Here is a 27,212-nt window from a genome sequence, read left to right on the forward strand (position 1 = left end):
AGCTCATTTAAGATGTCTTTGTGGATCTAAAGAAAGTGTACAGGACATGAATGATGACAGAGTGGTGGGTGTGGAGTAGGAGTGACGGATGAGTTCAAGGTGGGAGAGGGATTACATGAGGGATGGACTCTGAGCCCCTTCTTGTTTGCAGTGGTGACTACCGGGCTGACAGATGAGGTCAGGCAGGAGTCTCTGTGGACTATGATGTTTGCAGATAACATTGTGATCCATGGAGAGAGTGTGGAGCAGGTGGAAGTATGCACAGGGGAGAAGAGGAATACATGTGTGTGAATGAGAGGGAAACATGTGGAGAGCTGAACATTTATAGAAATTGAAGGTGGATGAGTTTAAATACCTGGAGTCAACCACCTAAAGCTAAAGACAAGTGCACGAGAGGGGTGAAGAAGAGAATGCAGGCGTGATGGAGTGGGTGGAGACAAGTGAAAGGATAGCAGCAAGAGTGAATGAGAAAGTTTACAAGATGGTTGTGAGACCTGCTACGATGTGTGGTTTGAACAGTGGCACTGACAAAAAGATGGACTCATGATGAAATGAATCCATCAGAGGGATGGCTCAGGTTCAGCAGTTTGGAGACAAAGTTAGAGAAACAAGGTTGAGATGGTTTATACATGTGCAGAGGAGGCATAGTGGATATATTAGACAAAGGATGTTGAAGAGGAATGCCCCAGAGAAGATTCATGGATGTAGTGAGGGAGGACTGGTGTGACAGGGGAAGATATCAGGGATACGGTGGCAGGTGAACTGCTGTGGTGACTCCTAAAGGTCGCAGCCTGAAGAAGACATATTTTAAGATAAGAGGACATAATAATAATAATAATAATAATATACTTTATTCATCCTATAGGTGGGAAAGTGAAGCACAACAAACATATGACATCGATTAAATGGGTAGGATGTGCTGTGATTTAAAATAACAGACTGCTTAAATGCAGTAAAAACAGCATAGCAAATATCGGGGACCAGTGAGAAGTGTGGCTGCCAGTGTAGTGTAGAAATAACCTGTTACTATGACAATACAGATGTTTCTCTGCTCGGCAGATGTGTAGCACTGTATTACATGAGGTAACAAAGACTTCCCGCATCTGCCCTTGTTTACACCTTCCTTCTTAAAACTTTATTAACCACACAGTGTGTAACAGTTCTACACTTAAAGGTGGATTTCACCCGCTCTCCTCGCGGCTCTGCGGTGACAATTGCCCCCCCAACCCCGGGTTATGGGCGGGGTCCTGACTGCTGTTTTCTTAGGTAGCCTGTTAAAATGCCCGAACTCAAAACACTTCTTTTTCCAAGATGGCGTCGATGAAGGACAGCGACACCGGCCTGTGGCTTCACAACAAACTAGGATCCACGGACGAGCTCTGGACGCCTCCGAGCATCGCTTCGCTCCTCACCGTGTCGGTTATCGACAACATACGGCTGTGTTTTTCGAGCTTGTCGCCGCCGGTGAAGCTGAAACTCCTGCTCGGGATGCTGCACCTTCCGCGGAGGACCGTTGACGAGGTAGGTTAGCTCGCTGTTAGCCTGGAGGGTACGATAAGTTGTTACCTCGGTTTCACGGCTGAGAAACGAGCCGATAATTGCGCTAGATTTTAAAAAATACCGAGGTCACTGTGACGGTTTAGTGGCATTTTCAAAAGCCTAACAATGTTAATAAACCTTTCCAGCTAACATTATGCTACCATGTTTATCCGAGGGCTAACCGAAGAAGCGGCAAACTCGTTATTTCCTCTACATGCTCCCGATTTTTTTTTTTCTTTTTTTAAACCCAGGCTTCAATGCACGAAACACATTTACACTTTTACCCTCTAACGACAGGATACTCCCGAGCTGACTTTACCCCTGCGCGTATTTGTTTTTCCAGCGGTTGTTTACCGGCTACAGCGGGCAACGCTAGCCTAGCGGAGCTCGCACGGACATTGTGGTGGGATGGGCGGCTGAGAGCTGGCGTTAGGCTGAAGGGCGGTACTAGCTCCCGGACCCACTGATCACCTGTTCCTCCCGCAGGAAACGATACACAGCCGTCATCTGTGCGGCTTATATAGCCAGACTGTTCATTAACAAATGCAAAATTTTTAAGCTAATTATTAATGGGGTTTCTTAAAACAAGCATTCAAGTGTGTTGTTTAAGTAAAATTGGCGGCTAAGCTCAGGAGTAATTTCCCGTATGCAAACAACGGAAGCTCTTGGCTGTTTTAATGCAAATATTTATTTTAATTAAGTGGTTTTGAAGAAGAGCAGCAAGTGTGAAAGGGAAGGTTTACTAGATGGTAGCGAGTCTTGCTATGATGAATGTTTTAGAAAGGTGGCTCTGACAAAAACACACAAGACCGAGCTGAAAATGTTAATATTTAGACAGAAATGTAAAGAAATCGATTGAGTTCAAGGCTGAGATGGTTTGGACATGTGCAGAGGAGGGAGAGTGGATCTATTGGACAAAGGATGTTGAAAATGGAGCTGCCAGACAAGAGGAAAAAGAAAACACCTCAGACGAGATTCATGGATGTAGTGAAGGAGGACATGTAGTAGGTGTGGAGGGAGAAAAAGGCGATACTTCATAGACACAGGGCCACCAAATATTAATATTTTGTAGTTAAATGCCTTCAGCTCTTTTTAACCACCATCCTGAGATAACGTTAGCTGAGCAAACTTCCATTAAATTGGTCCAACTGAAAAAACATCCAACACTGGACACATTCAGCCTGCATCCTGCGTCCTGTTTGAGAGCAAGCTAATGGCTCAGTCACAGGAGTAAAAATAGGAGAGCTACCTCCTTACAGCTTAAAAATAATTGATGTCTGCCTGGTGATTGCATGCAACAGATTATAACTTGTGGTTGCTCACAGCTTGAGGATCTTGCACTCATGACCACTTTTGATCACAAGGAGATTGCACAGGTCCCCTGATAGGAGGCCACCTTTCTGCAGACAGTCCCAATCTTGCTTGGACTGACTCCAGTCACTCTTAGAGAGACTGATCAAGGTTTCCAAATAAGTGCTGCCTAGCTTATAAACACAGACAGATTGCCAACATGCTGCCATCAGTCTGAATGACTCTTTGTCAATGAGCGCAATGCTACTTGCTGCCAGCTGTTTGTAGGATACAACTGATAATGAAAGTTTAAATTTGAGGATAAAATTTGCAGTTAAAGAAATGTGCTAAATCACAATATATTTTGACGCAATACTCAACAAATTAAAAAATGTTAAAAATTATGATATTGCATCGTGGGGTGTTTGGTTATGCACAGGGTTGGTGTGACAGAAGAGGATGTTAGGGCTAGGGTACATGACAATGTGTCTCATGCTGGAAACAATATCTCTGTGGCATTGGCTGCTATGGTCATAAAAGGGGAGAAACTCATGGCGTGGTTCTCATCCCCCCCTGACCTCGACCCTATTGAGAACCTTAGAGCATCCTAAAGGAAAAGATCTATGAACTCAAGTTCAATGGATGCAAGAACTGCGAAGGTTCTATCAAAGAAGGGGTCCCATGTTAACATGTAACTTGGCCTGTTGAGATGTTTTTGAGTGAAACAGCTTTTGATTTCAGTAAATATGACCTCAGAATGCTGCATATTGAACAAATGACCAATTTTCATTTCTTTACAACCAATAAAAGGTTTTGAAACGGCATAATCATTTGGAACAGTGCATTTTGAGTTTATTTTTGCAAAAACATAGTTATCATTGTGAGGTTGCTCTAATGGGTGATGACTTGAATTATACTGACTGTCATTTGCATCGACTATGGAGGAAAGTCAGTGACAAATATCATTTGCAAAGTATTTTGGAACAGGGTTTATTTTGGCAACACTGAACCCATAAGTGCAGGGAGGTGGACAGAGTCTATAGCCTTAACTCTGTCATGTGGCTATTAACCGGACTGCATTTAATGGTTGGTTGAAGCTGGCGTCCTCCTCGTGTTACATGTTGGATCGCTTCTCTTTGATAAACATCACTGCACAAAATCAGGTTTCTTTGTATCCAGTAGTTAAAGTCTTGAAATTGCAGTTATGTAAATGTTGATTCATGCTGGATTTCCAGAGATGGAGGAGGTTTGAATTCAAAAGATGGAAAAATGGGAAATACTCTGGGATAATAACTAGTATTCAGAATACTTTTATATTATTTCAGTCACGCTCTGAGGGTTTGTTTAATCTGGACTTTTTTTGTCTGTAAAAGAGTGACGATTTATCATACAATTTGTAAAATGTCGAGGTGATGTGTGTCAGGTGTGAGCTAGAAGTGCCTAAAGTCATCAGGTTTGAGGAAACTATAAAAGAAATTGTCTTAAAAACTGTAATTTCCCCTTGTCTCTTTTTAATGTGTGTATTCAAAAGCTGAAATGCTGCCATTAAAGATCTTATGAATGCAACTTCAATAAATGTAACAACAAGTTTGGATTGTTTAGCGTACAGCGGTAAGTGGCATACGCGCTTAAGACGGTTGTTTGGAAACATTACTGCACACTTAATAGTTTGGTTTGTGGTCTGTACCTTTTTTAAAGGAAAAGTGTGTGTCTGAAAAGTTAAAGTGATTACACACACTCGTATTCAAGCTGTCTGGGAGGATATGATGCAATGTGTTTCTTCATATAAGCAACCAGTGTTTTCTGAACCATGAGTGCAGACCAAAAAATTGATTCACAGACTCAGTTGTGTGCTGTTAACCTGTCATACTACAATTTTAATGTTAAAGTAACTGCACTGACTGTAGGTTTCACTAACACCACCTTTCTTGCCAGATGAAGGAGGCCCTGTCGGAGATAATCCAGCTGGCTACGGTGGACTCAGAGCCCTGGGTGCTGATGGTTGCAGACATCCTCAAGTCCTTCCCAGAGACCGGCTCTCTGAATCTGGACTTGGAGGAGCAGAATCCAAATGTGCAGGATATTCTTGGAGAGCTCAGGGAGAAAGGTAGTTTTATATTGATTTGCATCATTTCCCTCAGGTGAGCGCTGATGTCTTAAACATTTAAATAAATGTAAATGCATAGCTACAGTGTCTTTGCTTTAACTATATGCAGATCACTTGCAGAGCCATTCTGAGCCATGGAAACTACCCAGGAGGCTTCAGGTGTAGACAGATCTCATGTAGTACAGTGGTTTCCCCTCATGTTCATGTTGTTTTATCTGTAAACCGGAAGGCAAGATGACCACAAGCCAGACTCAAAAGGTTTAAAGTGGAAGTAATTCTGTTGCTGTATTTAGATTAGTGTTGATTGCAGAAACATAACTCCACACTTAAGCTTTTATTTAAATTATGTCATGTTTTGATATTTTACTTAAATATTTACTTGTATTTCATTTAGATTTAGTTCCCTGATTTTATTCTAACTTTATTTTAAGTTTTTACTCCTTGAGCTCTATTTAACTTATGTGAGCTGTCTTATATGTTGAATTAAATTTTTGGCAGCAGTAACAAAGGGATAAAGTATCTGTTAATGAAAAACACTCCTCAGGTCAGTGAGCAGAGTCGTGTTTTATAATGCTGACCAGCCACAGACAGAGGAGCACAGCGGTCAGTGCTGTAGTTAACGTCCCCCCCTTTCTCTTCCTCCTCAGTGAGCGAGTGCGAGGCGTCGGCCATGCTTCCTCTGGAGTGCCAGTACCTGAATAAAAGTGCATTGACTACTCTGGTGGGACCCCTCACACCTCCCGTCAAACATTTCCAGCTGAAGAGGAAGCCCAAGAGTGCAACCCTGAGAGCAGAGCTGCTGCAGAAATGTAAGTTCATTTAATAATGGCCAATACACACGATGTCCCACAGCTATGGGGGGAGAGACGGTGGGGTGGGGTAAAAGATGTGCATTTGTGTTCATTTTACTGTGCCTGACAGATTGTCAGTGTCTGGTGTTCTTCAAGAATTTATTGTCCAACTTAACATGTTTTAAATCCATTTGTTTTATAGCTACAGAGACAGCCCAGCAGCTGAAGAAGACAGCCGGAGTGCCTTTTCATGCCAAAGGGAGAGGATTGGTCAAAAAGATTGACACCACAAGTAAGTTAACAAAAAAAAAAAAAAAAAAAAAAAAAAAGAGTCATACTAAAAAAAGATTTAAATTATTTCACTGCATCCACGTTTGCATTACAGCTCCTCTCAAGGGGATTCCCAAAGCCCCGTTCCGCAGCCCCACCACCCCCAGTATGTTCAGCCCTCCCAGTAACCGCACACCTATTGCTCCCGCACGGACACCCCTGCGTAAGGAGAGGGGGGTCAAGGTAAGTCGTACCCAGTGTATCGTTTTTCTTACCGCTTTTGTTATTTCATCTTTGTTCTTCGCTTTCATTGAGCTCCTGCAGGATTTGAGTGACAGAGGGTTTTTTTCCTCCTATTATTCAGCTGTTAGATATTTCAGAGCTGGATATGGTTGGAGCTGGAAGAGAAGCTAAGAGGAGGCGAAAGACTTTGGGTAAGTAAATTTACAGCCTTAGTTAGATTTTCTTGAGCAATAAGGTGTGACTGTGTCGGTGCTTAACCTGTGCTTCTTTTTATGATATAGAATCAGAGGCTGGAGAGAAAGCAGCCAAAGAAGAAGCTGTGGTGGAAAACACCACACCCGACTACGCTGCTGGCCTCGTCTCCGCACAGGTATTTAACCCAATATATATCTACTGTTCTCTGTCACACCAGCCCCTGTTTGCCTCTCTGCCATCGTAGGTTCACTCCTTTGTGTCATTTCTCAGAAACTGGGGTCGCTGAACGAGAATCCTCTGCCGTCAACCAGCTACCTACCAGCCACACCCAGCATGGTTCCCTCCTCGTCTTACATTCCCAGCTCCGAGGCACAGCCAGGTTAGCCGCCTAGCTCCCAGGGCTCAGCGCTTTCTCACTCAAACAAGTAAAGTAAAATTCCCTGCTCATGTGTTTCCTCCATGTCCTCCTCCTCCAAAGCCAATGCTGGTGGTTCGGGACGGGACACGCTGCAGGCGGCCCGCCAGCCAGAGGAGTCGGCGACAGCAACCACAGGTGCCAACGCCACCTTACCGGGCCAGTACAAGCAGAGGCCGCCTATGTACAACGCGGGTACCACGGCAAACCCTGCAACTCCCACATCCCCCAGCACACCGGTATCCACCCCCGCCAGCAATGGACCACCAGCAGCTGCGACAGCCAGCCAGCCAGAGACCCCCACTCAGCCTCCCAGCACACCTCAGACCCCCACCCCGACAGCAGCCCCTACGCCACCACAGCCACAGCCCAAAAAGAACCTCTCACTTACGGTAAATAAACACCATTTCAAGACTTTAAAAGTCAGAGGATATTAAAACGCCAGCTAAATTATCTGCCCGCACTGTTTCCGACCCTCAGAGAGACCAGATGTACGCCGCCCAGGAGATGTTCAAGACCGCCAACAAGGTCACGAGGCCAGAGAAGGCCCTCATCCTGGGCTTCATGGCTGGATCCAGAGGTATGAGAGTTTTTAGCTGCTTGATGCAAATATAAAAAACAGCTTTTTCATAAATGCCCATTACTTCCTCACAGAGCCAGTATCCAAAAGTACAGATTATTTATCTAGTTTACCATTTTACCAGTTGTATTTCCTGTCAGACCCGTTTCATTCGCTTCACCCCTTTTTTTTGTTTTGGGTTTTTTTGCAAATTAGCTTTAACACATAGTGACTTTGGTCACTAGCAGATTGCTGCAGATGCATGTTTGGATGGAAGATGCAAACTCTCAAAGTGCAGTAAAACTCGGAGATTGTGCACCTTCCAAATAAAAGTTAAACCTGTTCGTAGCAGTGAGGCACAACTTCTACTGTGAATGTGTTTGAACAGTCTCAATTTCCAGTTTGCGTTGACTTCACCCAGCACCTGCCAGCAACATTTTTCCCAACGAATGAAGGTCGATAAGGTCACTGACTGGTCTCAAGGCCTGTGTAAATCTGAATCCCTTGTAGTCATCCATAGTTTCCCTACATTTGCTGCAGGTTTTCACAGAATATATTTCAGTTTAAATGCAGTTTTAACTACAGTAGATGTCCCTCATGATTTCTCAGCATTTATGCACATCTGGCAGGGCAAAAACTAACCAGCCTACCCCCCACCCATTCCCTGCAGAGAACCCGTGCCCGGAGCAGGGGGACATCATCCAGATCAAGCTGAGCGAGCACACAGAGGTTTTGCCCAAAGCCGACGGCACCGGCAGCACCACCATGCTGGTGGACACAGTCTTCGAAATGAACTACTCCACAGGACAGTGGACCCGCCTCAAGAAATACAAACCCATCACCAACACCTCCTGAGGCGCTGCGCTCGCTCAGGAAACCCCACTTCAGACGTGTTTACGCACAGTTACAAAGTATTTGCATACACATTTGGGCCAAATCGAGCACGGGGAGGGTGAAAGATTGTCAAGGAGAGAAAGGTTCTCCCTTTTGCTGCACCTCCAAAATGTGGGACTCTTTGAAGACTTGTTTTTTTGGGGGGTTGTCTCCCTTACCCTTTTATTGTTTTTATGTCACTTCCGATTTCTGAATGATGCTGTTGACAGGAGAGAGATACGAGTTATTCTCACGGCAGGCACCTTTGAATATTTGTACTGAGGTACAAGCATGTCACGTGTTTAGAAAGACGACGAGCCGTCTGTATTTTTCTGTGCAAATGTGACGTTTGCAGCTTATTCTTCTACCTTTCAGAACCAAACCATGTTTTGTGATGAAACAGAAATTAACGAAGACGGTCATTGTAAAGATGAGGAAATAAAGAAAAAGAACTAGTTCTTAATGCTGTCCACTTCTGTTTTGGAGCCTTCTGGTAGATGTTTAATAATTTTATCCTTTTTTTTTTTTTTCTTTTCAAAAGAAGGGAAGAAAATAAAGTGATAGACTCCAGCAGGTGTCTCTCTTTCTTACTCACTTTGGCCAGTGGGGGTTTATTTTGTTTAACTTATCTTACACTTTTAAACACATGCTTATTAAGATATCTCCAATGAGCCAGTGTGTGTGTCTCCAGTGTGGTTTTGTTTCAACATTTAGTCTGCGTCCTGCCCTGCTCATGAGTACCTTGATGTGGCTTCAGTCAAAAATACAGTTAATTTACCAACACATAGCAGAGATCTCCATTTGAAACAAGTATAGTCGTCTTTGTGTGTGGCATGAGCATTTCTCAAAGTCTTAGTACAGCATGAATTAGGCAGCATGTGTCCTTCCACCTCAAAACTCAGATCATAACCTGGACCTAAAAACACCTGCCAACCAGTCCAAGCTTAAAAGTCATGCTGAGAGAGGAACCGACCACGACTTTAAACTGCTTCAAAATAGTGTGAATGCACCTTTTTTTTAATATGTGAGCACAGGTCACCACGTAGGGATCAATATCCCATAAGTGATCTAATACACCAAGAGCTCAACAAAGTGTTTCTGTAAATCTTGTTGCAGTGAAATGAAAATATAAAATCTGTTCACTTTCATTGTTTTTAATTAACCAACTTAATTCTTTACTGATTGTGATTCATGTCTGGAACTTAACAGAGATACTGTATTAAAAGGCAGATTGCTGTCCTGTCCTGAGCCTGATTTGGCTTCAGGTTTATTCCTGTTAAAGGGGTTTTTCCTCCCTGTTGCCAAGGAGAATTTCACTCAGAAAAATTGAAATCCTATTTTATGGAATTGTCTATGTCAGTCATGTTGTTTAGCTAATTGCTGATCATTGTGCTCTGAATACAGTTATCTGGGTGGATGAGCTATTTAAAGAAAAAAAACAACCATCCATTTCAGCTAAAGTGTTGCCCATTGGTCCTTACGCATTTGGTGTTCACCTTGAATTCTTCATTGGAATAAGTCAAGCAGGGTTCTTAAAAGAAAAACAGCTGTAATAGGAAACAATACTTTTTTATTAATTAAAATGAGTTGCAACATAAAGCATGCGCCTCAGTCGCTGCACTGATCTGCAACATTCATATTATCATTAAATTAAGGCTGTTTTCCTCTACCGATGTCAGATAAGTATTCCTTTTTAATCTCTATTCCACTGGCGCCTGCCATTCTGTCCTTCTGGCTTATTGGACCATCTAATGTCATCTCTATAAAGCACTTTGGTTAACACTTTATTTCCAGTGTTTAATGCATGATCATGTCTAGCCCGTACCTGATTGTCAGCTCTGTCTGTTTGCCGCTGTAATTGCGGCACAAATCATTCTTTAATGTATTCAGGAGACTTCTGCTCAGGTTCACGCTGAGTGTTTGCAGAGGTCCAATCAGTCAGAGCAACAGCAACAACCTGGGTGGCTGCGATTGTGGACATAAACAATCAAACCTGTCATGTAAGTGACCTTTTGAAAGTCAAAACAGTAACAATGAGTCTGCACATACATGAGTGAAGCAGGTGGAAAAACAAGGGAAGTGCGAGGCCTGTCTACACCAACACCCTGTCCTATGTCATACAGTGAATGCTCATAGAGAGCTGATAGCTTTTCAGTTTGTTAAAGCTCAGGTTCATGGCAGTCTGTGAAAAGAGTAGATGACAAAATCATGACTGAATTCTTATTAGTGCAAAAGTTAAATCTTTCCTACTACAACATCCAAAACAACGACTCTACCCCTCTCTGTGTACTACATCAGGCAGTACCGCTACCTCAGCCAAACCAGACCCGCTCTGCAGGCTTGGTGATGACTGCTAGTGTGCGAGCGTGTGCTTTTAGTTTGCTCCGGGGTCCTTCCAGCCTCCGAACGTCTTCTCCAGGTGGAGGGCCACAGCGAGGGTCAGGTGGTCCTGCAGCTTCCCCGCAACGACCTGCACGCCCAGAGGCAGACCCTCTTCACCCACACCCAGAGGACACTGAGTCACCGGCAGCCCCAGCATGTTAATTATACCTGTGTATGGGGAAAAAAGAGCATATGTCTTAATAAGTGGAATAAATCTTTTTAACAGCCATAATCCAGAAACAGCAACTTTGAAAATGACTGTCAGACATAAGATGAATCACAGACAGTGTCCAGGATGTAAAAAGGTTTTGAAGGCTCCCACAGTTCTTTTCAACTGAGCTTTAAAGGTTATTTTGCAAAGTGATGTGACTGAAAACACGCAGCTGCTGCACATCCATGACGTGAATCTCCCGTTCCAAAAAAAAAAAAAAAAAAACCGCAAAGTTGCTCTACTGGTGAGTGGAGACCATGTGAGTACAGGGAACTCACTGTTATGGTCAAGAAACAAGTCTGAGGTGATTTGTGCTTTGTGACATGGTGTGAGATGGTGCACTGTGGTCATAAAGTGACATGATCAGCAACAATACTCGGGCAGGCTGTGGGGTTTAAAATCAGCTGATACTAAGGGGCCCAAAGTTGTTCAAACTACTGCCAACCCATCAATTTGAAGCAGCATTCTCCTTTGACATCGAGGCATTTTCTCCCATTTTCTCTTTTTCAGACGTTTCTTTGTAAATGATTGTGTGGGAAAGTCCCAGCAGATCAGCTGTTTCTGGATTTTAATGGCTGTGATATTAATCGTGATGCTGCTGTGCAGATGTGGGCTGTTAAAATAAGATCAGGTGAGAAGTGGAACGTCACTGACCGGTGTATGAGAAGTCGAAGGGTCTTAGGAGTGGGTGGTGGTGTTTGGGGGCCACTCTGGGGTGAGAGGGGTAAAGGAAAACACCGTCAGCACCCAGCAGCTCGTCCACCTCCTTCTGCAGCTTCTCCTTTATCTGGATGATGGAGGACGACTTTTTGGACATGCGAGTCATCTCCACCAGGCCCACAACTGAAGACGTCAGTTCACAGAAACTTTAAATGCTGTTTATTCATTTATTACTTGGAGCTACTATTGAACACTTTGGAAGTCTGTATTACTGCAGCCTTTACCGATAGCAGCGAGGGTGTGGTCTGATTTTCCTATCATCCACTTCAGCAGCTCCCACAGAGGCCAAGCTGGTCGTCCTGGTTCTCCCATCAACTCAGCAAACGTCTGAGGAGGCTGGGAGAAAAAAAAGAAACATTTCAGTTCTTTTAAAGGTCATAGAAAGGACACAAGACTGTGTATTATCTCTCCATGTTCTTTATTGCTTCCTTTCAAGCATGGTTGCTATTTTCTGCTGACAGACTGTCCAAGTTGTCATCATTATCGTGCCAGTAACCTGCGCCTGTGTGGCATCACTACACCAGCTCAGGTTTAAAGTTAGTAATGATTTATTAGTCACTGAGCACCTGAAAACAGCAGAAGCCCACAGGCCACGAAATGTTCCCGTCATGAAACCACTTCAGTCAAATATAACAAATATGGATGTCAGGAGTAGAGAGTAGAGCAGAGTGGCTGCGTCACTAATCTTTGAGTGCCAGCTCTAAAATCTTTTTGGGCTCCCTACACTGCAGTGATGCCACTTTACTGCCCACTTTGTAAAGACGATAACAACCGAACAGGTGGGTGTGAAATGATTCATGGGTCAAGGAAAGAAGAAGAAAAATAAAAAATAAAAATAAATACAATAAAAAAAAAAAAGTACAGCCACATGAATTTTGGTTTTTGGTTGCGAAGTTTACCTCACTGGGTCTTATGTGATTCAAAATACAGACAAGATACAAATCTGATCTGAGAAGAATTGCAGAAACTTAATTTTTGGAAAAATGCAGAAACAACAAAGACTGGAAACCAGTGGTTCAATACTGAACTCCTATACTGGGCATTTTGATTTAGCTCTCTGTAACTTGGTACATTTAGATGCCTGAATGATATTGATTTGGTTTAAAGAATACCTAGTTTACCCATTTCCAACCCATATTTCTGTTCTTGGACTCTACCAGAACCCTTTTATGCTACAGTACTTGGAGACCAGAGCAAAACCAAAATTACTGCCACCATGTCCACTGAAGTTGCAATGTTGCCTTTGAAATTGTTGCTTCAAAGACAGGGACCGGGTCTGCGATCACTCATCAGCTGCTGTCTTCAATTCAATCTGTGTAGCAATATGTCAACTAACTGTGATAAATCGGAAGGAAATGCAAATCTGTTGCTCTCTAAATACAATTCACACTAACTAGTTACAGAGTCCAGAAGCTCAGATCTGAAACAAATACCTCCACTGATATTTGACGTAGTTGCTACAGAACGGTGATTTAACTTCAATACAGCAACCTTGCTTTTATATAGGAATACAACTTAAAGACGAGGCTCAACCTCTGGATGACCAGATGGTCGCTGCAACTACATGCGATCAATCACTGAATGCTCTTATACGGTGCCTGAGAAGATCACATAAGGACATCCCCTCTCTCTTACATCACACAGAGCCAATAGTAGGAAAAGAAGAAACTCCATGGCCATGTTCAGTATGAGCATCCAGCACTGTGACAGTATAAGACATAAAAAAAGGAAAAGTATAGTAGGTCCTCTTTAAGTCAAACTTTCTACAACTGGTGTTCTGCATTAAAGTAGAAAGTAGCAGTAAACTGATTGTGACTAACTCACAGCCTGGTAACAGAAACTTCTCAGATTAGCTGATGAGAACTGCGTGGATGTAACTGTGTGGGCACATAAATCTCTTCCCAAGCACATAACTGAGTTAGTAACAAAAACTGATCACATTGTAAAGCTTTACATTTTAATGAGGAGACCTGGTTTAATGCTAGGCGTCTGCAGGAAATCTAGATGCGGGTATTGTCCTCTGAAGTGGCAGAAACATTACTCTGTGTGTGTGCGCGTGTGTGTGTTTGTGTGTGTGTGTGTGCACAGGCAGCTAAACAGATTAGGGGACCATTTCTGGGCAGCAGACTACAATAGGTGCTGTGACTAAGACTCAGCCTGCTTTCTCTTTTAGTGAGACATGCCTTATTAGCTGGAAAGTCCTGGCAACGGCCAGAAACCAATGCCTGTTTCTCTCCCTTGTCTTCATCATTCACCCGCTGACTCTGTCTGCTGTAAAGTTAATGTTCTGGACCTACTTTGCCCTCCTTGTCAGGAAGGACCATGTAGGTGTCCCAGATCTGGAAGCTGTAGTGGAGTTCAGGGAAATGCACTTCTTGGACTTTCACTCCGAGGTCTGCCTCCAGGCGCTCGGCTACCTGTGGAAGACCACACGAGGGTTTAAAGTGTGAAACGATTCCTCCTAAGTGTGTAAGAGTTCCGCGACGGACAGAAGAAACGCACCTTCCTCTGAATGTCTACGAGCTCTTTGCTGACGGGGGTTATGAGAGGAGAGCCGCCGTCATGAGGGATGGTGAAGAACCGCAGCTTCTTTAGGTCGACCTTTGTGTTTAAGGACAACCTGTGAGCACAAGTGGAAACAAGCAAGAGCACTGCTGAACCACTGTAGCTGTGTTGAGTCAGAATCGGTTAAAGTCCATGCAAACAATCCTGACCCTTGTAACCCCCAGAGCACAAGTCAAGTCTCCTTCCTGAAGAAAACCTTTTGTTTGTTTCAAAGGATGACTGAGTACTGTGCGTCTTTCAGCCCGATGGGCAAAATAAAAGTATTTACCCCATCACAGAACTCCAGCAAACAAGACTTTGTGCATTTTCAAACGGGCATTGATTATATCCATTTTGGCATTGCTCTGAGTCTTCTTCTCTGCCTTTGCTGGCACATCCCTGCTTACCTTGGCACACTGCAGCCACCATTGATCAGTGGAATAACATGAAACCACTGGCAGGAATGCAGGGTTTTCCCTGGCTAACAATGAGCCTTCAGTGGTTCAAACACAACGGTGAAGAAAACGCATATGTTAGCTTTTTTGGGACAGAAATCTATACAATTCCTTGTCATTTTAGACCATTTGATAAACAAATGTGTCCATTATGCTGATGTAAATGAAACCTCAACATCAAGCGCTAACGTTATTATAGCCCTGGTAAAACCCTGTTCACAGGCTGCCCAAAATACCTCTCTGTAGTTAAATGCCTGGATTATGTCTGGCATCTCCTGCTTTTGGCTTCACAAAAACAAAGAAAACTTCAATATTCTTTAAATTAAATTAATAAAAATCATAACAGTGACATTAAGTTGCTTTATATTGTAGGGTAAAAAGTAAATGGGTTGGTTCTTACGTAGTGGGTTTCTAGTAGAGCACTCAAAGCGCTTTATACAAGATGCATTATTCACTCATTCACACGTAATCATATAAGCACTTTTTTAAATGCTGTCTATTTCTAACATTCACACTCCAATGGATGCATCGGTGAGCAACTTGGGGTTCAGTATCTTGCCCAAGAATACTTTGCATGCAAACTAGAACAGCCAGGGATCAAACCACCACCGTTCCACTTAGTGGATGACCTGCAGCCACTCCCTAAGCCTTAAATATTAGAAAGATATAAGAATAAAGAATTGACTATATTAGAAAGAAACCCTGACAATCACAAAACCCCATATGAGGAAGCAATCTGAGGCAGTGAGAAGAAAAAAAAACTCCCTTTTAACAGGATATGGTTGGGGGTGATGGGGACGAAGAAGACAAGACATGATGTGGTTAGTTTATCATCGTGGCCAGGATATAACATTTAAGCCAATATCCAAAATCCTCTTATGTGCGAGCAATCGTCAGCCACATAAAATGTAAGAAGTTTAGGAGAGTATAAAATGTTACTGTGTGTGGATCGTTATCACATCAATGAAGCACTAAAAAAAGATTAGGACTGAGATAGCAGAGTGCATTTTATTGTGCAGATTAGGGATATGAAACATCTGATATAAATTTATCAATGTGGGTGTGTCCAGTTTGCCATATTTCCATTTCCATAATTTGATCACACACACACTCTAAAATGTTATAGCATTTCCCTGCCTGCAGCCTCTTCTAAGTAAGCCCCAGTTCTTACCTTGGCACCATAAGAACTGTATGTGCACAAACACAGACTGCACACTGTGTCAGTTGTACATGTAGATAGAGTGTAGATAAATTCATGCAAATAAATAAAAGAATTAACACATTAGCCCCGAATTACACTCAGATGCAGCAACAGCAGCAGGGCCTTACATGTTAACTCTGGGTCCGGCCATGATCTTGAGCATAGGCAGCAGGTCCTCAGCGTAGCGACACATGGGACCAGAGCTGAGGTACTCCTCCTGCCTGCCAGAGAAAGGAGGGTACTGGTTCTCACAGGACACGACACCTAAAGGAAAAAATATTTTTTTTGCTATTACAAACAATCTGTAAGCAAAACACTGACATACACAAAGATTTCAATTTGATTTGGTGCAGTGGGTAGCAGTTTCTGTCCACCCGATAAATGTAAAACCCAAACCCAAACTAGAAAGCTTTGTACATTTTAACAGCGCTGAACAGAAATCTCCTGAGACAAACCTGCCTGTTTAGCTGCTAAATGCTCCACTGTGTCCTCAGCTGGGCTCTAACTGTGTCACTGTGCTATGTGAGCAGTTAGCTGTAAAGTTGTAAAGCTGAAAAAGAAGCAGAGGGGAGCTGCAGGCACACATGATAATCCTCTGGAGGTTCATGTCTATGAGCGACCCCTGTCACATTGTCCCCCCCCCCCCAAAAAAAAACAGAGCTACAACATTAGCTTATGTGTTGGGGTTATCAGATTCACAGCCAGTGTCTTTTACCTGGAGTAGTTTTATGGCCAAATATTCCATTGAAGAAACAGGGCATGCGAATGCTGCCGCCGATGTCTGAGCCCACACCGATGACTGAACCTGCCGCTCCCAGTATGCTGCCCTCTCCCCCTGAGCCCAGAGCAACAGATGATAAACAGTGAGAGAGCAGAGATAAGTGAGTGGAAGTGGACTTTATCTGCACCATTACTGTCAATAAAAGTCCTCACAGAGCCAACAAAGTACGTTTACCTCCAGATACGAACATTTTTGTTTTGAGAAAAATGGCAACATAAACTGTATTTGTTCATTAAATGTTTGAAATAAGCAGTGTTACTATTAAAACTCTACTGATTTAGTGCTGCAGTGTTAGGCACATACACATCCTTGTGTATGCATAAAGCAACTCGACTAACAATGGTTTGGTTGGAGATTTTATGGTTAAAATTGCCTTAAAAAAGCAGGTCAGAGGTTTAGTGTAGTCTTCGCACACAAAGACAGAGAAAGAGACATCACGAGGTTTTTAGATTTTTCACAGCTCTGTCTGCAGACACACAAGACGGCATTGAACATTTTCCACATAAAATAGCATTCAACCAGACCTGAAAGCAGGGAAAGGTGAAAAAAACCCCACAAATAAATGAGAGCACCACAGCCAGAGCCTCAGTAATATGATTAAAACCAGGACGACTCCTGGGAACAAAAACACAGACGCCAGCAAAACAATAATTTCAACTTTGTCTCAACACCAGTTGTTAACCTGAGCTTCCTCCCGGTATCCTCTCCAGGTCGTACGGGTTGTTGGTGATGCCGTAGATGTGGTTGTGCGATTCATACCACATGCAGAGCTCGCTTGTGTTGGTGACACCCAGCGGGATGGCACCCGCTCTCTTCAGCAGGGCCACAGGTGGAGCGTCGACCGTGGCCACGATTCCTCGCCTGGAGACCAGGCCTGTAGTGAAAGGCATGCCTGCAGAAGGGAGACGTGTCACATGTGCAGAGTGGATTCACAGTGACTAACTAAAACTAAAGACTAACAGCTCTGCTTTTCCCTCAGCATCATTCTTATCTGATGGAAAACGTTTCTGTCTTCTAGTTTTCTCCTTCAGTGAACAGCAAGTAAAAAACCAGACCTGAAGTCTGAAAACTAACTACCACAGTAAAACCTTCTAAGAGGATTTACAGCGCTTAAATGCATACTTGCATACATAGTCCAAAGTGCTGTATGTTCCCAATGAGTGTGTGTGGACTGAGACATGTTAACAGTATCAAATACTGAGTAAAACTCAGGTCAGCTGACGCAGGTAACCACAGTAAAGTGTCAGGTTTCACGCGGCTGACGGGAGATTAAATTTCTGGAAGTTACCCTGGAGGGCATAAGACTCTTTCACGGAAAGTGGGACTCCTAATAAAGGCAGCCGGTCCTCCAGCACCTCCTCTCCTCCAGTCTCCTCCTCAATCAGCTTATCGACCTGAGCCGCCTCCTGAAGGGCAGCAGCAAACCTGGACAGAAGGAAATGCAGTTTACTTTTACTGACATCCTGACAAATTTAGAGGCAAAAGGTTTTGACCTGATGCTAGTATAGTATGAAAATGAGAGATTCACCAAGCTGATTATACAGGGAGTGCAGAATTATTAGGCAAATGAGTATTTTGTCCACATCATCCTCTTCATGCATGTTGTCTTACTCCAAGCTGTATAGGCTCAAAAGCCTACTACCAATTAAGCATATTAGGTGATGTGCATCTCTGTAATGAGAAGGGGTGTGGTCTAATGACATCAACACCCTATATCAGGTGTGCATAATTATTAGGCAACTTCCTTTCCTTTGGCAAAATGGGTCAAAAGAAGGACTTGACAGGCTCAGAAAAGTCAAAAATAGTGAGATATCTTGCAGAGGGATGCAGCAGTCTTAAAATTGCAAAGCTTCTGAAGCGTGATCATCGAACAATCAAGCGTTTCATTCAAAATAGTCAACAGGGTCGCAAGAAGCGTGTGGAAAAACCAAGGCGCAAAATAACTGCCCATGAACTGAGAAAAGTCAAGCGTGCAGCTGCCAAGATGCCACTTGCCACCAGTTTGGCCATATTTCAGAGCTGCAACATCACTGGAGTGCCCAAAAGCACAAGGTGTTCAATACTCAGAGACATGGCCAAGCTAAGAAAGGCTGAAAGACGACCACCACTGAACAAGACACACAAGCTGAAACGTCAAGACTGGGCCAAGAAATCTCTCAAGACTGATTTTTCTAAGGTTTTATGGACTGATGAAATGAGAGTGAGTCTTGATGGGCCAGATGGATGGGCCCGTGGCTGGATTGGTAAAGGGCAGAGAGCTCCAGTCCCACTCAGACGCCAGCAAGGTGGAGGTGGAGTACTGGTTTGGGCTGGTATCATCAAAGATGAGCTTGTGGGGCCTTTTCGGGTTGAGGATGGAGTCAAGCTCAACTCCCAGTCCTACTGCCAGTTTCTGGAAGACACCTTCTTCAAGCAGTGGTACAGGAAGAAGTCTGCATCCTTCAAGAAAAACATGATTTTCATGCAGGACAATGCTCCATCACATGCGTCCAAGTACTCCACAGCGTGGCTGGCAAGAAAGGGTATAAAAGAAGAAAAACTAATGACATGGCCTCCTTGTTCACCTGATCTGAACCCCATTGAGAACCTGTGGTCCATCATCAAATGTGAGATTTACAAGGAGGGAAAACAGTACACCTCTCTGAACAGTGTCTGGGAGGCTGTGGTTGCTGCTGCACGCAATGTTGATGGTGAACAGATCAAAACACTGACAGAATCCATGGATGGCAGGCTTTTGAGTGTCCTTGCAAAGAAAGGTGGCTATATTGGTCGCTGATTTGTTTTTGTTTTGTTTTTGAATGTCAGAAATGTATATTTGTGAATGTGGAGATGTTATATTGGTTTCACTGGTAAAAATAAATAATTGAAATGGGTATATTTGTTTTTTGTTAAGTTGCCTAATAATTATGCACAGTAATAGTCACCTGCACACACAGATATCCCCCTAAAATAGCTCAAACTAAAAACAAACTAAAAACTACTTCCAAAAACATTCAGCTTTGATATTAATGAGTTTTTTGGGTTCATTGAGAACATGGTTGTTGTTCAATAATAAAATTATTCCTCAAAAATACAACTTGCCTAATAATTCTGCACTCCCTGTAGAGTCCATTATGCAGGGAACATGTGCCTTGCCATGCTTTTTGACCATATTTGCACTGTACTGTTCTTTTATTAGCCATTGATAGCAGGTGCATCCATTAACCGTATGGGTGCATTGTAGAAACCTGCTAATTAGTTAATCAGCTAATTAATTAGTAAATCTCCTAACCAGGAGCATAAACTTCTTGAATGGTCCGTTAGCACAATTAGCCATTTAGAAATCCTCATTATTTATGAGATAACTGCATTAAAAATACACAAACACAATCACCGCAGTCGGGAGTAGAGCCTGACAAATGCAAGATTTTTAAGACCATTATTTTGTATATTCTGATATGTTGGCTGTTTTTTTTCTTTAGGACATGTAAAACAAACTTGTTATTATTTGTTATGCTCCGCCCAACTCTCCTCAGATTAGCTGGTTATTGTTTCGGTCTTCCAAAAGCGCATGTTGCTAAGAGGGACGTTACAGAATGCCCCCGGTGGAAAAAACATGCAACCTCAGCACTCGTCACATGGATGAAGGGTGTTTCTCCTGTCTTTGTTTAAATTTTAAATTTTCATTTATCATCTTATGTAACAACTGATCCAGATAGACGGACAAATAGCTAATATCAGACGATAATGTTGGCCCATTGATAAATATTGACTCAAGAGGCCCAGTTCAAAGGCACAGCAGTGCAAACTGTGCATTGTATTGTCACTATAAATTACATGTTTTCTTTTGCTGAGAAAACTTTAACACTTAAATCTTTTTTATATTTTCCTCACACTACCTTTGCACATTTACCCAGAGCTAACGTGATGTGACACAACAGATACACACTGCCAAGGGTAAACATCATATTTTCTCCCAATAGTCTGATGGCATTCTTCAAGGCCGATATATTGATACATTTTTGTTTCATTTCTGAGTTAAAGAAAAAAAAAAAAAAAAAGCCTCACATCATCATACCCTGTGCTGGGCCAGGAAAATGTTTATTTCTGCCTTCCTGTCAATAAAATAATCAATCACTGCAGCTCAAGAGCACACTATTAGGCATCAGGGAAATAGAGATGATCATTTCTTGCCTGTCTTTCACAACAGCATTTACGAAAGGGTTAACTTCCTGGATCCTGTCAATGTAAGCCTGCACCACCTCCACGCTGGACACCTGCAGGGACACAACATTTAGACCACGTAAGGACACGTTATGGTTCATTACAGAAAGAATGTCACAGAACAGGAGAACAGGTCAAACTGAGGGTGAAACTTGAATCTGATTTGTCCTTAAGAAAAATTTTTTTAAAAAAAAAGGAAATAAGGTTTTGACTTCTGTGTCTTTAGAGTGGATTATAAAAGCTGCTTCAGCTTCTCTACAGCTGCTGTACATCTGCAAGCCGCTTTGCAACCCACAGTTCCTCCTTTCAAGTTGTTCCTGCTACGTCTCCTGTCACTGGTGCGTGCTGCTCTCCCAGAATCACAGACGCTATTAAAAAAAAAAAAAAAAAAAAAAAGGAGGAAAGCTACAGTGATGTGTCATTGAAGTCTGTAGCTGAGCGCTTAACATCAACATGTTTTTTTATGAGTGAGCAGCGGATGTGCCAGTGACACTCCACACTTATTGGCTAACAATTTTGATTGACAAGCTGTTAGCATTACCACTCTTACAATAACCATAAACTAAAAAAATTGATTTTATGTTTTATTTGTTTTACTGAAACTAGTAACTGAGACCAAAGAAAATTATCAGGAAATAAGGTGTTTACAGAAGTGACCAGGTTTAAGGCATTAGCTTCATTTTTCCTGGTCAAAAGTTACATCCATCTTTTATACAGGTTATGTCCAAAACAGAGCCCTACCACCAAACACCAAGCCTTCTGTTTGATATAGTCACCCAGAGTGAATTAGATTACAATAAGATACTGTAATCTAAAAACAAAGGGGCTCTGTACAGGAAAGGTCATTCAGTAACAGCCTGTTTTTTTTCCACCCCTCAGTAGACTTGGTGATTTCCGTGTCAGCTTTTACGCTACTGTGCGGTGGAGCAGCTGATGCAAACACACTCAATGAGCCACACTCAATGAGCTCATCAGGGATGATGATTCAGTCCTGGATACAGAGGAAAGCACTTAGTAGTATGGATGATGCCTCTCATCCCCTGCACACCACACTGGAGTCATACTAAAAGTATATATAGAAAGGTGCGTGTTCTTCAAGATGTGACCAGTGAAACTCTGTCATTGTAAAGAGGTTTAATGACATATTTAATTCCTGATATCTTAATATAAGACAAAGTGCAAACAACCATACATCTCAGTTTTTCTCATTATAAAGAAATGGTGCTGTAGTAAGCAGTCTTTGGGTTTAAATGATAAGAGATTGCTCAGACCATCCTATAATTATAACACTGAAGAATTTTTTTATTTATTCACAACAATTATGTGAAAAAACAAACATCTTTTGTTAAATGCTATTATATTACTTAATTACATTGGTGTAGCATTAATGTCACAGAAGCTGTAATCTGTTAAAAATACAAAATGCATGCCCCCCCCCCCCCAATTCCAGAGCCATCCAGTGCATGGCCGGATTGGAGTCTTTGCCTGGCCAATTTGGGCCCCAGGCCCTTATGTTTGACACCCCTGCTCTAAAGTGGATACAAGTTTAAAATTAAAAATGCACAATCCTATTTGGGATTTTTGGGGGGGGTTTTGTTTTTTATAAATCATTGAAAACTCTCTCTCCTCTCACGGCCCGCAGCTCACAGCAGCTTCACGGCCCAAAAGGGTGTCCCCCGCCCACACCTTGGGAACCCCTGTTTCCTGCACTATTGTATGTTATTACTGAGCAGTCTTCCCTAAATATGTTCCTTTCTTTTATCCTATCCCATCTCGTGTTTCTTGGCATTTCTGTCCAATAGCTTTGAAAATATTTGTGAGTAACCCATTAATCAGCATTAATCGCTCCAGCACCACATGAAAGCTGCACCTGCACATGCGCCATGTGTGCATACCAATAAAACCTGGCAACAAGTACAAGATTTGGTCACCTCCAACTTCCACACATCTGTCTGGAGCAAAGCACAGCCCGACAAAATGCTGCTCCCATTCTGGCTGTACAGGCAGCACAGGTGTGTTGTTATTCCACAGGTGTTACGGTCTTACTGTGGGCGTGGAGACTTGGGAGCAGAAAGCAAGCGTTGGGAAACCGTCCCTGAGGAGCGGACCAAGGTGCTTCAGCTCCAATGATTGTAAATAGAACTAAAAATGGAAATAGAAGCTAAAGAGGGGATGTAAGAAGCGGAAACCGACAGCGCATGACCTCCAGATGTAACAACGGCTTATGTGAGTCTAAATCAAACTGACATGAAGATGGTTAAATCTACTGCGCTTGGAGCCAGTGTTAAACAAACACACACCCCTCTCCTCCTCCAGCCGGGAGGTCTGACCGGGTACACACCTCTTTTCGCCGGATCTTCTTGGCGAGCTGCGTCGCCGACATAAGCAGCAGCGGGTTTCTGACGGGCGGGAGCTTCTTCCCTGACAGAGCAGATCTCCGAGGGCAGAAGAAGCGAAAAAGGACGAAGAGGACCTCCGTGACCGCCTTCAACAGCCATACCTGAGCCCTTTCCAGCCGGCTCAGAGCCATGTTTCAAGCGCGTGAGAGGACGGAAGGTCAACGGCTGGTCAACCGCAGTCAGAACACCTCCTAGCTTACAGCAGCCGATCCTTTTATATACATCCGCGAGACAAGTTAGCGACAGTTAGGTCTCCACCGGAAATGAAGCGGTTGCTTTCAAAACAAAATCATGACCTCGTTTTAAAAGGGCCAAACTACTCCAGTACTGAAGTCATTTTTTGGAATTTACTCATATTTCCATCTTATGCTGCTTTATACAGTATTCCACTACTTTTCAAACAGTAAAGAGAAAAATGCATCATATTTTCTTCTGCTTTAGTTAGTGCTTAGTAGTTACTTCCCTGGTTGATCAAATAAGTAGTTTATGTACCTCAAGTACGACTATTCAGTGGAGAGTTTTATTAGTCATTCACACTTAGTTGGTGATACTTTTCTGTAAACAAAATATTCATTTTTAATATATTGTTAAAAAACAGAATATTACAAGTGTTTTCATTTTTTTTAATTCTGCACAGTGCATGTTGTTATTGACTTTTCATCACTTCTACACTGTTATTTAAGTAGACCTGTGATGTAATTATTTAACTGATAGCTTTTTACTACTGACAGTTGTCTGCATATCAGTTTTTACTTCTATTAATAATTTTTAAAAATTACTTTTTTGTTAAACCATAATGGCATTTTTAACTAACTAGGTTAACCAACTTTTCCAGGAGCTTTTAACTGTATCTCATCATCTGCATCAGCAAACAGCATTATTTTTACTGAGTGTATTACTATGCAAAAAATGCATGAAGTGTGATAGGGTCAGAGTACTTTTGTGCGGTGGAGACGTTTTATTTTGAAAATTACCACCGGAACATAAAAAAAATATATTGTGGTTTACCTGTCAGTGACCTATGCCACCATTCAGGGTAATTAAAGGTAACGTTTAACTAGGAGTGTAATGTAAATGTAGTTGCGGAAATTACTTGGTTGTGGCTGTTAAACTAGTGCCGGCAAAACATAGATAGCCTTTTGTTCGATGTTTGCTGCCCAGTATCACTTGTTTATATGAGTTATAAGATATAAGAAAATAACTTGGATTTTGTGAACAAAGTTTCTGATAAAGTATAGATACAGTATGATGTCTATACTTAACAAGATGAAGATACATTATACCAAGTACACTACATCTTGAACTGTTCTCCATTAGTATTTAGTATCAGTACTGGAAAAGTATCACATTTCAGGCCAATAAGATGTTTGAGTCACTATCCAGTATGATTTGAAGGTGGGCCATCCTTTTCTGTTTGTCCTAGTAATCATATTTAAAATGACATAAACTGTAAATCTAAAACACATGTGAGTGTAAGAAGACGTAGAGGCAGGTTTATGAAGTTATTTTAAATGTTGCATGCTCAGAAATCCAGTTTTTGTTTTTGTTGCCTCACGACAATATTGTGCGATAAGGGCTACTTTTGAGGGCAACTTTGATAATAGTGTGTTTGTATGTAATGATATGTTATTTCATGTATTTGTGCATATTACGTGTGCCAAAGTCAGGGATTAAAAGTGAGACAGTGGGATTTTTTTGCACTATTTCAGCATTTAGTTAGCCCTACAGAAACCGAACGAGCATTAAGGGAGTGACGTTCTTTTTAAGTAGCAGGTAATTTCATATGCAGCATTTCTATCAGTTCAGCAAACATCAGCAAACACACGAACAGTTTGTGTGCAGTTTGTCTCACAGTGTGTTGCTAATTAAAGGTCCAGCTGCTGTATTTAACAGGGAGAGAAAAGCAAGAGAGCTAACTTCACTCGGAGATGGAGAAAGATAAGAAAGACAGCACAGGAGAGGACGACGAGAGGTTAGATTTAAAAGTAAGGAGTGCTCATTTAAAACTTACATGTAAGTCTTCATGTTTTAAATCAGATACTGGATCTGTTCAGGCAACACTATGCTTTCTCATATTGTGAATAATGCTGCAGCACAAACCGAGGTAGACTAACTGTGTTATTTAAAGGCTGCATGAAAACCATCTGCAGGTTAGTGCAGGATAAACAGGTTAGTTTGCTGCACAGTGATGGATTTAAAGTAAAGAACAGTGTGTGACTGGTGCACAGTGGCTGTGGTTTCACGGTCAGAGTTACATCAAGTGTAGGAGAGCTTCAAATGAATTTTAGTTGATGATGCTGAGATTCATTCACCAAATTCCACTTTCTTATCAACTTTATATCTTCTAGAAAAAAAGACGTAAACAGTATAGCGTCAGTGTAGAGGATGGAAATCAGCCAGGACAACTCCTGAAACATCTGCTGACATCTGGTTGAATGAAGTTGTGTAAATCCACAAAGTGCAGCAGGTCAGGCTGTACACTAAGAAAATCTACTCGAGCTCTCAATATAAATTATTGTGAGTTATGATTCTTTTCCCCACACTGAGTCATTACAACTAATTTTAAGGTTCCCCCACCACCTAAAGTAACAACAACAACAACAAAACATGAAGTGAAACAACCATCAGTCATCAGCAGAGGGCAGCATTGTTAAACCTAACGCAACCTCTTGGCTTAGCAGTTGAACATGCACACCACATACCAGCAAGAAAAAAAATCCTTCTGCAATGCAGGTCAGTGGGTTAGTGGAGAATCCACAGAGTCTGTTTGAGTTTGTGTCTCACTGCACCACCGAAACTGTTGAAGAGCCTCATGTGAAGCTTTGTTTGGATTCAGCTCCACACAGACGTCTTTTGTTTTGCTTCATTTCACTGGTTTGTATTCAAAATAATCAAAATAAAGGATGAAATTACTGATGATGTGCTTCATTTCAAATGTCTGTAATCTGACTTCACCGCCTCCTTCTACGTTACTTCAGACGAACCACTCTGATTATGTTTCATACGTGCTGGCTGGATTTTTTTCTAAAAATCTGGTAGATTTATTGAACAAATTCATATATTTAGAGATTTAACAGGGCCACGCCTGACAGGGACTAGAAAGAGAGAGCATAATTCTCCTGTATTGGCTTCCCTTCACTGGCTCCCTGTTAAATCCAGATATAATTTAAAATCCTGCTCCTCACAGACAAGGTCTTGAATATTTAGGCTTAAAACTTTAGTTTTTGATAAAGCATATAGTTAGGGCTATATCAGGTAACTCCTGGAGGCTTCCCATGATGCACTTCCTAGTCACTCACTTTTTCTCACTCTCTGTCTCTTTTGTCTTGTCCCTGTTGAAGATCTTTTTACATTTTTATTTGTAATTTGACATTAATGACATATGTGGAATGAACAACAAGCCCTCCTAAATGCACAGCCATGCATCCATCTGCTTATCCGTTTAGGGTTGTGGGAGGCTGGAGCCTGTCCCAGCTGTCACAGGGCGAAGCAGGGTCCACCCTGGATAGATTGCCAGCCTGTCACAGGTTAACATGCACATATTTGATGACATTTTTTTAATACTTTAATTCAGGGTGACCCTAGCACTGCATAGATCTCCTTTGCAACATACATAATGGTTCTATTTAAAGATAAACCATAACACTATCAGATCTTTATGTTAGTTTGTGTGTTTTTTATTTGAATTAAAAGCCTGATTTGTGTGTCTGCAGTGTGAGGAGGCGTGTGCAGGTATCATTACGGTGAAAAACATCATATTAGGGTTTGACCCTCTGCATAAAAGGAGCATGTAATCAATCATGTCTACACAATAGGTGCACCACCCTGCTGAGCTATTTATTGATCCTCTTCAGGCCACACCTCCATGGTCATTTGTAAGGAGTTGAGTTCACTATAACTTCTGTCTGCATGATTTGCATGCTTTAAAACTCTGGAGCCTTTTTGCGTGCAGACTTTGACCTACAGCCAGTTAACCTACATTATAGCTGAGACCCAGTGTGTCGCCTTCAGCGAATAAGCAACACTTTCTTTTG

The 27,212-nt window shown here is 42.2% G+C and overlaps 2 protein-coding genes and 2 long non-coding RNA genes across 4 annotated transcripts; 2 read left to right on the top strand and 2 right to left on the bottom strand.

The window, feature by feature from the left end:
* The first annotated feature begins 1,192 nt into the window (after positions 1–1,192).
* Positions 1,193–8,852, top strand: nelfa (negative elongation factor complex member A). The gene is made up of 11 exons (XM_003447573.5): positions 1,193–1,521; positions 4,765–4,936; positions 5,584–5,745; positions 5,930–6,019; positions 6,113–6,240; positions 6,362–6,431; positions 6,522–6,610; positions 6,706–6,814; positions 6,914–7,242; positions 7,331–7,430; positions 8,080–8,852. Exons 1-11 carry the CDS (start codon positions 1,312–1,314, stop codon positions 8,262–8,264), a joined length of 1,644 nt encoding a protein of 547 aa, XP_003447621.1. The 5' UTR covers positions 1,193–1,311; the 3' UTR covers positions 8,265–8,852.
* On the bottom strand, positions 1,389–2,449 carry LOC112846142 (uncharacterized). Its single transcript, XR_003218986.1, has 2 exons — positions 1,894–2,449; positions 1,389–1,542 (listed from the first exon to the last, which is right to left on the bottom strand). It is a non-coding gene; the product is annotated as an uncharacterized LOC112846142 (long non-coding RNA).
* A 983-nt stretch (positions 8,853–9,835) lies between the features above and the next one.
* On the bottom strand, positions 9,836–23,429 carry faah2b (fatty acid amide hydrolase 2b). Its single transcript, XM_003447574.5, has 11 exons — positions 23,121–23,429; positions 20,750–20,832; positions 17,865–18,001; positions 17,259–17,468; positions 16,511–16,630; positions 15,924–16,059; positions 14,098–14,215; positions 13,893–14,012; positions 11,820–11,931; positions 11,530–11,718; positions 9,836–10,832 (listed from the first exon to the last, which is right to left on the bottom strand). The coding sequence occupies exons 1-11, from the start codon at positions 23,307–23,309 to the stop codon at positions 10,657–10,659; spliced, it is 1,590 nt and encodes a 529-aa protein (XP_003447622.1). The 5' UTR covers positions 23,310–23,429; the 3' UTR covers positions 9,836–10,656.
* Positions 22,313–23,270, top strand: LOC112846141 (uncharacterized). Its single transcript, XR_003218985.1, has 2 exons — positions 22,313–23,005; positions 23,096–23,270. It is a non-coding gene; the product is annotated as an uncharacterized LOC112846141 (long non-coding RNA).
* Positions 23,430–27,212: the final 3,783 nt, after the last annotated feature.

Source organism: Oreochromis niloticus, linkage group LG3, assembly GCF_001858045.2.
Source record: "Oreochromis niloticus isolate F11D_XX linkage group LG3, O_niloticus_UMD_NMBU, whole genome shotgun sequence".
In the NCBI taxonomy this organism is placed as follows: domain Eukaryota; kingdom Metazoa; phylum Chordata; class Actinopteri; order Cichliformes; family Cichlidae; genus Oreochromis; species Oreochromis niloticus.